Genomic DNA, 13,533 nt, shown 5'->3' on the forward strand with positions numbered 1-13,533 from the left:
TGACTTTCGCTGATAATACTTTTGTAGTGCTATTTCCTAACTACAAGTATGCACATGCACAATAGGATGTTCCAAAATATTGACAAATTCCAATTTTGGCAAATCATGAATAATTGCCAAATTAACTTAATACGGTCGCCAAAATTTCCCCGCCTACAAATCACATGACTTGTTTCAAAACAATTGGCTCTAAACTTCAAACAACAACAATAACCCAGTTGCACTGACTTCTCCTTCTGTTTGAAATGTTTAAAAGCCATATCTTCAACAGCGTTGAGCACATCATCTGGACATGGATGGAGTGGCAGCTATACAGAACACACAGTAGGTATACAAATAAACAACAACATACTCATCGATAAGAAAACTAAAAAAAAACAACTCAACTTGGTCTATCCATACTTTACAAAATGTACAGTATTTTACTTTGCAAGTGCACTAACACCCTCTATGTCTGTAAAAGGAAGTGTCAGTCACAAAGAAACAGTGTGTACAACCCAAGTACACGGCGTTCATGTTAAAAAAGAGAAAGTACTCACAACTACAAAATTACATTCATTAATAATCATGTGCATATCCTATGCAGCATATACAGGCGCACCTCTATAAAGCAATCAAAGCATGCATTAGACATCCTTCTAAGCCTTTGTTGGCCTTGGCTTTGTAGTGGGCACAACTATGATACCAAAAATGGCTCAATCAAAGGCTTGGAAAATTTCAAGCAGATCATTATACTTACAAACTTTGATAAGTTAAATGTACTTTAGAACACTCAGTCACACTCCAAACAGCACCAAATGAAAAAAGATGTTAATATTCAAATCAATCAATTTTCTTATAATCACCATTGTACAAGCTATTATACGTTAAGCCAGTTCTTTATTTGGCACTTAGAATGCCAGTCTGCTTCAATAATGTTAGTTCTCAATAGCACTCTAAACCATCAAACACAAATGTTCTTTCAATATCAAAATGAAGAAGACATCATACATACACTGATACGTGTGTACCACAATTCATCAGTCATGAGCACTGACTATAGTTATACTGGAAAGCTCTGACTTTGCCACACTTTATACTTATAGATCTATACGATTGTAGACAAAATACACACTCAGGTTAGTAGGAGCTAGAGTTGTACTGTATAAAATGGACAATGTCAACTGCAAACCTAGAAAACCTAATGCATACTATCAGCCTAAAATCTCCCATCAATTAAAAGACTAAAATAACCACGCTTCATAAGCGATCTACTGCATTAATAAGCCTCCTATAAAATAAACAATTTAGTCTTGCAAAGATAGGTCTGATGCATTTTACAAAACTAAGCATTAACCTACAAGTAGAATCAAACTCTCTCCCAAACACAAAATTTTAACTTCTCACCTTCTCTAAAACACTAATTGCAGCCAAGCAAAACAGAAAGTCCACAGCCAACTACACACACAAACTACAAGCTTGATTCATCAGTGAAACATTAAGCATATCCACCTCTCTTCTCTGCACCATAAAATCCTTCTCCTTCTCCAAGTCTCTAATTTCTCTGGCTGACATGCGTGGTGACTCCCACCCTCCACCAGCATGTGACCATCTATGGCCTAATACTTGAGCAGAATGCAACAGCAAACGCTCAGCAGCTTGTCTCGACGTCTAATGATACAAAAGCCCATCAGTACTCAAAATAACAACTGCAAATAGCAATCGACCTGTTTACTGTGCCACTCTATGAGAACTCGTAGAACAGATGGAAGGCAATGCTCAGAGACAGCCGCAAGTGAATCAAGTAGCTACATTAAACAGCAATTTTACAAAAAGCACAGACAAAACTATTACATAGTGACATGGAAAAGGCACTATCACCAACATCAAACATTTCAACTACCATGATGTCGCTTTTATCTACTCAAGACACTCAGCACACATACTTGCATGTGCACGTGCACATGTGTTAGCATGTGCATGTAGTGTTCAATGACACCGGCAATGAAAACAAAGAAGAATCTGGTGTTGCTACACTCTCTTATAACTGGTAGCTCACGGTAATCATGTCTACGACTGCTATTTAGTGGTATAAGGTAGTCACGTCTATACCTTGGTGAACCTTGCCTGTTGAAATGGCTATGGAAGCCTAGCCTGAATTCCAATTTGGCTTAGAAATAATCGCGGCTTTATTACAGTATCTGCATATAAACTAAACAAGCACACACACACCACACAACACACTCAAATCCTCCTCCTGCATCGCTGCCATAATAAAGAATGATCATGCTACCCCTCAAAAGAGGAACAAAATCAAAGAACTAAAACTACATTGTATCGTATTAGTCTTGTAAACTATACATCCGCCTCGACTCAGGAACCATCGATTGCACAGAGTACACTAGACTGCGCCTTGCTGTTAGTGGATCGTTTCTGGCATTCTGCACTACACTCGTGACGTTTTCTATCAATGTCCCATCACACACTGCACACACACACACACACACACACACACACACACACACACACACACACACACACACTGCACACACACACACACACACACACACACACACACACACACACACACACACACACATACACACGCACGCATGCACATACACACACACACACACACACACACACACACACACACACACACACACACACACACACACACACACACACACACATGCATGCACAAACACAAACACAGAACAAGCTTTGTTGAAGATAGCATCACTTTACAAACAAAGTTCCAAGACTTAGGATATACTGCATATGTACATAGCATTTGTCAACCTGATCAAACTGAGCATCTTCTCCACGCTGCATGGATTTGGAGATCGACCTTTCCTACACAAGCATAAAACATGCTAAAGATCAACAACACTTGATCATCAACAGAGATAGGCAACACTACCTTTCTTCCCAACACAAACAACCACAACCATACTGTTTAAAATTACATAAAACAGACAAACAAGTGTTCACACCCCAAATACATCATATCAGCAATATCCAAATACCTGGTAGAGCAAGATATAAGATACAGTGCCAATACAGTAGCACACTTACAACTTCACAGTACAGAACACAATGAACTACTGTATATTTATGGTAATACAGACATTCGCCAAATGTCAACATAATACTTTACACTGGACCATTCAGCTCAACCTTTTTAGGAGTTGTTCAAATCTATTGACAATTTCATGAGTGTACAAAGCACATGCAAGAGGGAGGGGTTATGGCCTCTGTACGCTTTATTTATTTATAATGTTGATCGTTAGCAAATGGCTCATGCTAATTTCACTTTTCCTTGGCCAGAATTGCATCATTCATTGTTTCCGTGCTAGTCACCCGTATGTACGGAATTTACAAACATGCATGACTGCGACAGCCTATTGCAGTTTTGTTCTAGAACTTCAGTAGTCCATAAAGAGCCCAGCTGTTTCTACCACGACTTTCTCAATGTTTTCATCTTTGTCCACTTGAGCGACCGAAAGCCTTGAGCTGACATCATTCGAGTGGGTCAACTGAAATGGAGAAAAAACTGTATCAATGCAGCAGCACTGAAGACCACACGTCAACAATCTAATAGATGGAACAATGTTGCATACGCTTTGGGGAGGGCAGAGGAAGGCTTCAGAAAAGAGTGCGCTTTGTACACTCGCGAAATTGTCAATAAGTTTGAACGACCCCTTACCTCAAAACTAGTACATAATACTTTAGCACGGCGTACACTGTGTGGTCTCAAGCTAATTATATATAGAATTAGCTCATATTAAATTACTTCAAGCTAAACCATAAAACCAAGATCGAGCTATACCACACCATATGTTACTATGTGTAAAGTCAAAATGGATCAAATTGTTTCACGCAAGTGCACTTGAAGACATATTGTGCAATGGTAAATAGTGATGAGAACACAAGCAACATCCGAACAACTTCCTTGACGCTGAACACTTTAGTGACAGTTCAATAACTCTCTGTCAAAATGTTTGAGATCTCTATTTCGGAAACAAATATATCAGAAAGAAAGCACCAGAAGCTTAAGCCTGGTCAAAACACTACAGTGTCCAGACAGTATCAGACTCCTAGTAATTACATGTGAAGTTCAGCACTTGCACAAACAAGTTGCACAGAACACCACAACCAGTTAGTGAAACAGAGTTAAGGTCACTCGTACTACATCGCGTCATAAGCAGCATGTCCGCTAGCTGTGATTCTGTGTTGACACATGAGACAGTGTGGGCTTTACCCAAAGGGCAACGTGCCAGAGGTGAGTAAGGTTTGTGAATGCCAGCTTTACCCTGTCAGCTCACACAAGCTGAAATAGATCAGAAAAATAGCTCGAGCCCAAGAGTTCACTCGAAGTGACGTTGGAAGCTTAACATCTGTTATGGCCACCAAGTACATGTGCCCAAGAGGTCAGTCTAGCTGACGTTGTAGGCTTTGACGCCCGCGAGGCCAGTCAAGCCGATGTTGGAAACTCAACACACCATCACAAACTCATCCATTTACAATTGGACATCAGACAACTCGCTTGAGCCAAAGACATTAATCAAGTTGATGTTGCAACTTGAGTAAAGGTGTGTGTGCTGTTGGGCCAAGACTGGCCTAAACAAGGCCCCTCCCCAGAACGCTACCTGATTTATTATCCGAGAGCCTCGATATAAAGCACCTAAAATAAAATGCCCGCCCTGCAAGTTTATGCATTGAAAATCCCCTTTAAAGGAGCATTCTGAAGATATGCGCTAGCTGCTGGCTCCACCTTCGCTCGCTAATGGGAAATCCATACTAACCAAGTTGGGTATCTGGGCGCCATCTCAGAGCAAACCCGACAGATGTACGTTAAAAACGTTTAAAAACTTAAAAACTGATGGGGCAGTTTCAAGAATTTCGTCCGCCAAGTGAAGCAAATTTTTTGCGCGTATGATCAGATCACGTGGGCCTTACTGACGTAATCACGTTTCCAAAATGGTCTCTCTGTTGTTTCCGTCACTCCAAGAACGGTGGAAACCGTCACGCTACTTTCAGACTGACCGGTCATTCTTTTCATGCGATTTATTTCTGTCCGGCAACATTCGATTTATTTCTGTCCGGCAACATTCGAGAGAATTGGCATTTTGTAAGATTCTTCGACGTTAAAAACAGTGGGCGCTGTCGCCAATCTTGTTCTAACAGTTTACGAAGCACTCATCCGTACGCAGGAACTCTTTCTGCGAACTCCCTCAATCACCGGACCTCGCTATTTTGGCTACGCACTAATGCTGTGCAGTTCTTTGGAGTGTTCCTTTAATTAATAGCAATAGTTTAGTGTCGATGATCAAGCATGTCTTCGTTTCTTCAGAGACTCAACACCCATGTCAGAAACAACAACAACAACAAACAACTGACACCCATATTTTCCGATTGTACAGTACAACAAAGAATCACAAGTGGCTTCTTACCAATGACTCACTAGCCACCCTGTCAAGTTTCTTTGATGTCATAATAGTAAACTCGGTAAAAAGGGTTCTGAGAGCAAACTCTCCAGGAGAATATTCATCAGCATCATGAGCAGGTTGAAGAGGAGCTCCCCATGGCAACGTATTCAGAGACACCTAGAACAACATAAAAATACAATAAATTAAAGCTAAAGAGCCATTGCAAACAAAACAAATTTAGATTAATACAACGGAAGAGTACACACACACACACACACACACACACACACACACACACACACACACACACACACACACACACACACACACACACACACACACACACACACACACACACAAAATGTCGACAAATGTTAAGCCCTCCACATCTTTCAACGTCGACCTTGAGGTCAGTTGCGGAGATAGCTCCCCCTGCCGCTAGAGACAGGGCCTCCATGCGCTATGTGGAGTCTCGGGGCCAGCGCTATAATCCACCTGGAGCTTGGCCAGAGTCATCCAGGGGCACTGACAATGGCGCAGCTCTGGGACTGGACATCAAGGCCCACATGTACCCATCTGCTGCATGATGTTGCTGCCAAGCCAGCGGTCATGTCCACCCCAGTCAATGACAAGGTACTCATTTATACTCCTGAGTCGAGAGAAGCAAGTGTGGGTGAGTTTCTTGCCCAAGGAAACTGCGACAGTGTCGCCTCCACCAGGATCGAACCTCCAACCCTCATCACGGAATACAAGATCCCACATGTCATCACCAACGCTCTACCTTCTGCTCCACCGCCCGCCCCCCCCCCCCCACACACACACACAGACACACACCACAGAGATGAAAGCACGCTATACCCTTACACATACCAATGCCTAACATTACAACTACAGTGTGACAATGACAAAACTAAGTGTGACAATGACAAAACTAGAAGATTAACACATACCAAAAAATTCAGTAAGCATCTCAAACTTTTTCATTTTCTACTGTAGCATTTAATAGTGTCTGTTGTAGGCTCCTTAAACATTACTTTAGTGCGAATGGTAGTTCACGGTAATAGTAACTTTGCACATGGTAACCTTAGCAAGCGTTAGCAAAGTTCATATTGAAAAACTATTGCATAAGTACAAATAACAGATCTAAACAAGATGACAAGCTTCGTCACACAAGAAACTTGGAAGTATATCATTCCCTTTCAACCAAAAACTGTCCCAAGACACTTTTGGATACAACTGTGTGTTGGCAAAGAGCTAAGCTTCCTTCTCCTAGAATAAATTATGCTGTTGATAAAGGTCAAGACTTAATAAGGGTCATGATGCACACAGTACATATCATAGCTATCTACAGAAAATAGTTACTTCTGTCATACAAAATCAATGGAAACACAGCCAATTCGACATCATATAACTCAATGTCTGCCAGTGTTATGAGCTATTGACATTGCTTGGTGACAACAGCTACCTGAAAAGAACTGACATCAAAGTAGATTGAGATTTCAATAAAAAGACAGTTTCAAGTACAACTATGGATAGTAACAATATGACAATATGACACCAGCATTGAACAGCCAGAGAGTGAAAAAGGTCACACATCTGGAGCATACATCTCAAACTGTAGCACATTCCATACAATTTCATAATTCATCAGCATCTCTAAAGCCTAGATAATGCCCGCTTTCCTCTGAAAAAATGTGCCAAAAAGCTGACTGCCACTACACAAGCTAAAATGACAGTCTGTGCTTCGCTCCTCAGTTTGTCTTTCACATTTTATTGAGGCCTTTCACTAAGTGACTCACATTAGCCCTCCAGCCATCATTGCTACCAGAATCACTCTCTATTCTATGGAAGGTCTCCTTCACCACGATCAGCATATAAGCAGAAAGTAGATGGTATCTGATGCTCAGGTATATTATAGGTACGACATTTTACGTCAGCCTCATGATACAACATGGCAGATGTTGTGCAAAATGCTTCTGACTTTGCGACCAATAATAACAAAAATAATTATTGCCAACCCTGTTAGATAATATCACTAGCAGTGAGCTTCTACAACTAAGTGCTAAAAAACAAATTTTGAAAAACTTTACATTAGTCTCCTGACAAAAGTTAGGTAAGTTTCCATATCTGGTCTGTCAAGAAGAAAGCCAAAAGTACAAAGGATGACAGTGAGTAGAACTTCTCCAACTCTTCTTCCTTCACATATTTCTGTGAGATTCTTCAAATCTTGTAAACTGTAAATTTTGTTGCATGTGCAAACTATGCTTGAAGACATCTTATTGGACAGAGCTTAATTAATTATATGAATCCTCGCTATCAACATGTAACATCATAACTCTTATCATGACAGCATCAGATTCAACTGTGCAATAGGTATTCACCATACAGTCCGTCAGCCAAGACTTGGTTTTGCGGGGGCCAGGCTAGAATTTATTTTTTTATATCCGGGAGCTTTCCACCTTTCTAGGCGTGGTCGCGTTTGGAAATCTACTGGAAATAAGGACATTAGGGTGAAGATCACTGTCTGTAGAAGATGTGCACGTAAAGGACAACATATTGGCTAAGTCTTATCCAATGAAACTGACGATAGACTGGCGTATTTACGACTAATCACGTGGAAGCATCCCGCTAGTTTTTGAGCACACTGCTGTCTCTTGGCGTTTTTTCACCAACAACCTAGCAAATTGTAAAGAGGGCATGTGATCGCGTTTTACTGCATTCTAAAATCCGGTGTGCATCTACAAACACGGGAGGTTTCTGACCCCAAACTTGACACACTCAGTGCAGTAATGGAAATAAGAATCGTCAAGTAGAAACTGCGGTTCTGTGCCTCAGCAGTCTTATAAGGTGGGATATCGCTACTCTGTTGAGATTTCTTTGCGCTGAGTGCTGTTTTCAACGAGTTATGATATTCATTTACTTCTTTGTAATATGAGTTCATGATGTTCGCTTGTTCTGTTCTTCTGTAACTCTATCAAATTGATTTTCAAGTTTGCTGATAGTTGTGAGTGTTCTGATAATATAAGGAGTCATAACTAGCCAAGGGGATTGATGTTGAAGAGGTGTAGAGGCTGAACTGTTTGTTCATGCATTTAATACCTACTCTACATATGCATCTATTAAGGGGAAGAAAAAAGTGGAGAAACTATTCATCCTGGAAGAGATTGCCAGTCTTGTGCTAGATGTGGCACCACTGCAGAAATCCAGAAAATCGAAAGAAGAGTTGAAACAGTGGATATAGTGACTGCTCATAAAATCAAGTCTTGCTTGTGTCACAAAATGTGAACATTAACGTATAGTATTAATTATTATCAAACTATTACTATCACACGACCATAAGTTCATCAGAGAGAGTCTCTTACTAGAGGAATAGTGAGTATGTACTACAAGTATATGCAAATGAGATCAATTTTCTAATAATTATAAAGGCATGTAACTGCAATTTATTATTAATAGACACAGTTAATAAAAATTAAATTAATTGATTAGAGTCATTACCTGAATATACTGTACTAGACACGTTCAGTAGTCTAATTTGTTGCTGTGATATAGACAAGCATTGTGTATTACATCAGACAATTCTTTTCAAGACAGATCAACATTTAATTACACAGAAGCTAAACAGTAGAATACGCTAGCAAGTAGTTTGACAAGTTGTACAGTGTACAGTAACCTTACGTTTCTGGCGTTAGCATCAGCGGTAATGCAAGGTGATTACAACAAGTGGCATTCGTAGATATGAGCACACAGCCGTCTCAAAGAATCTACTTTTCTGACAACACCGTACGATGATAGCACGGTAGACATGTTTCTAGTGAGAAACGCATCTAATGGTGTGTCGACTCAACGGTGTTGCAGTGCGTAGTTGAGTTGCCACTTCCGGCTTAGCATGTCATTTACCATGCAACTTTCCTCTCCCCAAACAAGGTCTCAAATCACGCTGTTGACTTCGCAGGTGTTCGAACAACGAGCCCGTATGTCATACTATATAACACATGTCTTCCTGGACCGCCGAAGAATCTTAATCTTATGTATTGCAATAAAATGCCTATTTTTGTTGTGGCGGAGCACATGGAGCTATATGCGAGGGTGCGCACCAGCGTGCTAGAAAATAAAAGCGGAGGCCCTACGTTGGCTGACGGACTGCATAGAAAGAAAACCTCATAAAGAAAGTAGGAGGAGCTAATTACATGTAATTAACACGCCATGCATAATCAGGGGACATTGACATATTTAAAGTGAAACACTCTACATAAAACTTTCTCTTTCCCTTCAAATAGAAAAACTGCTGTGAATTACTATTATTGTCATATCCATGTTACAAAGTATATTGCAAGTAAATAAACAGCAGACATTATCGTCTGAAAGCCATTAACTTGACAATGCATCAACAAGACACCCTATACTGTCAAAAGTAACCAGCACTTAGTCGAGACAGATAACTAAGTTACTAGTTGAATTAAAAGCCAATCATTAAAGATGGCAACCTTTAGAACACAAGTGTTGTGACCTAACCCTATATCCCCATGCCTAGACAAATTGCAATTCATAAACAGGGCAGTCACAATAGCAAACAGCTGTTACTGACTATTATTCAAAAGAGTAGCTTTGCGTACTAAATTGCGGAAGTGTTTTTCAGTGCTTAGACTCAGATACGATATCTGTAACATGTGTGTCTTTGCACTGGCAGTGCATCACTAGCTGTGCCATTTAAATGTAAGAAAGATATGTGCCATTTAATTAAACATTCAAATTTATGGAGAATGTCAGCAGTCTGCTGGTTTGAGACTACACAGCGTGGTCTGGGATCGACCAGATCTGTTGCCCACAGAGGGTTGGATATAAGGGAGGGTACACTGTAGCAAGGTGACGCACAATGTGCCATTGACAGAACTCAAACCACTAGAGTACCACACAGGTGCCAGCCAGTTACAATTGATACATGCCTGACCTGAACTACACTCATCGCATAGCTAGTCAAGAAAATCTCCAAAGAAAAACGCACTAAGGTTTTCTTCTTCCGCTCTATATTCCTATTTGATTTTATGATTTTATTAAATTCCACTAATGTCATCACATCTAATAAACTGGAAGTGAAGTCTACAGCTTCAGTTCAATGCAACAGTTTCCGATTCTAAACCTGCCCTAGGCCTACAACAACATCCACTGCACTACAATTTATACCTTGCGTTGTTGCTGCTCAGTTTGTCCAGCGACAGATCTTTCCTCAACTTCAATGGACGCCTCGGACTCCGTCACGTCTGCTCTAGGAGTAGCAGTCTCGACGCCGTCAACCGGCCTTTCAATATCTGATGAAACGAGCATGTTAGTCATGTCAACATGATTCGTGTTAGAGAAAAAGTGACGAGCTCCACCAGATTCTCACACTCTGTACGACACTCTCAACCGCTAGCAAATCTATGCTATATCAATAAAACTAAATAAGACAGACAGCAAGCCGTACTACACGTCCTATGTCGAGAACGTGCTGTTTATCTCTGTAAGCTTAGAGTTATGTTTCCCTAGCTCAACACCCAGCCAAGCCACTATATATAGGTACAAATAGGCCTACACAGAGATGTACATAACCCAGATGCTTACCGTCTGCGACCTGAGACATGGCATGTGTCGATAATTCCGTGAAAGCCGACAGAATCACTGAAGGCCTATGCTACAGTTGATATCAATTGAATCCGAAGGATGAGACAGTCCGGCTGTTTCCTACCAAGATGCCGCACAAGTACATTCCAAGTACATTCCGCCAGGCGATGAGGTATGCTACGACTTTTTAAACCTTTTCCCAAAGCCTCGATTCTAAGCCGATCTGTCACCTACACACAGCTGACACGAGAGAGAGACTCTGACAGAGCGCACAGCCATTTCCTCGAATTTCCCAACAAGTTGGTGTGGAACTCCCGACTGTATCAGTGACTCACGTTGCACACACGCACGCACACACACACACACACACACACACACACACACACACACACACACACACACACACACACACACACACACACACACACGCACGCACACACACGCGCGTGCAGGAAGTTTTCGAGAGCATTGGGCAGGGAGTAATTCTAGAATGCAAGTTATAGAAGGGTTGCTGGATGTCTCTAGCATGATTCATGTATGTACAGTATCTATGTATGTCAGCCGTACTAGAGGAACCCTCTATTTCGAAGTAGGAACCCAAAATCTCTAAGACCAATTGTTCAGACTTTCGTTGTGCCAACCTAAAAAAAGCACTTGCATCCGAGCTAAAATTAGTATCGAGTAGCCAGACCCAACTCGTCAAGGGTCTGGCTACGCGAGACTAGATTGATTGATATCAAAGCAGCGAGATATGTCTTACGGCGGTGGTGGAGACGATGCGGCGGGAATGGACCCAGAAATAGCAAGGTTTCTTCAAATTGAACAACAGAAGGCTCGATTTCAGGCTAATGTTCATCAATTTACCGGTGTTTGTTGGAGTAAGTGTGTCGACAAACCTGGTCCACGATTAGATCCCAAGACTGAAACTTGTCTTAAGAACTGTGTCGAACGATTTCTGGATACGACGAATTTTATAGTGAATAGGCTGGATTCATTACAGAAACACTGACGTTACTGCACACGTGACTTGCAAGAAATTGATGCTTGGTTTGGTGTTTGAACGTTTATTTGTTATGCAATCACACATGCGTACAACAAGATGATGATTGCGATCGTGTTGTAAGTTTAATTGTCAATGGTCTTAACTAGCAAGAGTGATAGCCTAGGTGTGTGAGTCTAGAGTTGTTGACGTCATATGTTTATCTATAATTAGTACGAATTTGTATTCTGAGACTGGGTATGCCTGTAGAAGTACTAACCCTTGTGTCCTGAGCGTGTCTGCGCACGTGTTTTGAGGGTTAAAGTGTTTGAATTGAAGTAATGTGATGACTGTGGTTTGCTAATCAATTAAGCTGTTAATTTTTCTTACCAGATTGATGAATAGTTATCAAATGCGTGGATTTCAGGCAACTTACAGAAGTCTTGGCTTATATGTCAATCTCACACATGCTCCTATACTAGAGTTTTGATGTCACACCTTGTACTAGCTATGAATCAAGAGAATGTTGGCAGTGTCTCTTGCTCATCAATTCAGCCTAATGTTCAGTACCTCAATTAAAATAAAATAATTTTTGACCGTACCCAATTTGATTTCAGTGGAGCTAGACTTTTACCAACGTAAGACAAAGCTCATTATATATGTCTGAGACATGTACATGTATTTCACAGCTGCCAGCAATTGTTTCTTTTTTTTAGACAACATATACTGTATATGTATAATGAGCCTAGCTTACGTATTAGCTGTAAGCCTTATTTTCGACAGCTGCAGGGAGTTGTGGTCATCTCCTGCAGTCAACCTCGGGCACAACTTTGTTATTTCGTTTAGGACTTTGATTACAAGGACAGAGGGGTCCATTGCCAATTTTATCACAGCTTTTGTTCTGTCTGTTAACGGTAGCATAGCTCCAAACTTTTGTTTGCTGTCAAAACCATTTGCAGATCAGATAACTAGGAGTTATTAAAATGAAGCTGTGTTTACACCGTCGCTTCAGAGCTACGAGCGTGCGTGTGTGCGTGCGTGTGTTTGCGTGTGGTGTGTGTGTGTGTGCGTGTGTGTGTGTGTGTGTGTGTGTGTGTGTGTGTGTGTGTGTGTGTGTGTGTGTGTGTGTATTTATTGTGAATATTAATGCAAATTTTATTAAAATTTTGTTTATCTATTGTCATTATCATTAATTAATTATTGTCTTGTTGCTAGAACGTATAATTCTTTGAAAACACAGGGATGTGTCGATGTGATTAAAGATAATTAGCTAAATCAATGTCTCACACTATAGATACTTGCAATTCAGCACAAATGACAGAAGGACGTATTGTGTGTGTGTGTGTGTGTGTGTGTGTGTGTGTGTGTGTGTGTGTGTGTGTGTGTGTGTGTGTGTGTGTTTATTGTCAATATTAATTAATGTATATTTATTAAATTTTGTTTATTTATTGTCATTTTCATTAATTAATCATTAGCTTAATTGTTGCTAAAAGGTAAAGAGTAGTTCTTTGAAAACACATGGGATTATCAATGTGATTAAAG

At 40.6% G+C, this 13,533-nt stretch overlaps 1 protein-coding gene across 1 annotated transcript in view; it reads right to left on the reverse strand.

The window, feature by feature from the left end:
- The window catches only part of LOC134189351 (protein furry homolog-like), a 51,161-nt gene extending 40,092 nt beyond the window's left edge, over window positions 1-11,069 (reverse strand). Inside the window, exons 1-8 of the mRNA XM_062657585.1 lie at window positions 11,013-11,069; window positions 10,596-10,720; window positions 5,436-5,588; window positions 2,782-2,835; window positions 1,707-1,787; window positions 1,492-1,650; window positions 1,387-1,437; window positions 229-308 (exon numbers count right to left, since the gene is read on the reverse strand). Coding sequence (XP_062513569.1) covers window positions 229-308; window positions 1,387-1,437; window positions 1,492-1,650; window positions 1,707-1,787; window positions 2,782-2,835; window positions 5,436-5,588; window positions 10,596-10,720; window positions 11,013-11,031 — 722 coding nt within the window. The 5' untranslated portion in view covers window positions 11,032-11,069. The remainder of the gene's footprint in view (window positions 1-228; window positions 309-1,386; window positions 1,438-1,491; window positions 1,651-1,706; window positions 1,788-2,781; window positions 2,836-5,435; window positions 5,589-10,595; window positions 10,721-11,012) is intronic.
- Between the last annotated feature and the right edge of the window lie 2,464 nt (window positions 11,070-13,533).

Source organism: Corticium candelabrum, chromosome 14 (genome assembly GCF_963422355.1).
Source record: "Corticium candelabrum chromosome 14, ooCorCand1.1, whole genome shotgun sequence".
Taxonomy (NCBI): Eukaryota; Metazoa; Porifera; class Homoscleromorpha; order Homosclerophorida; family Plakinidae; genus Corticium; species Corticium candelabrum.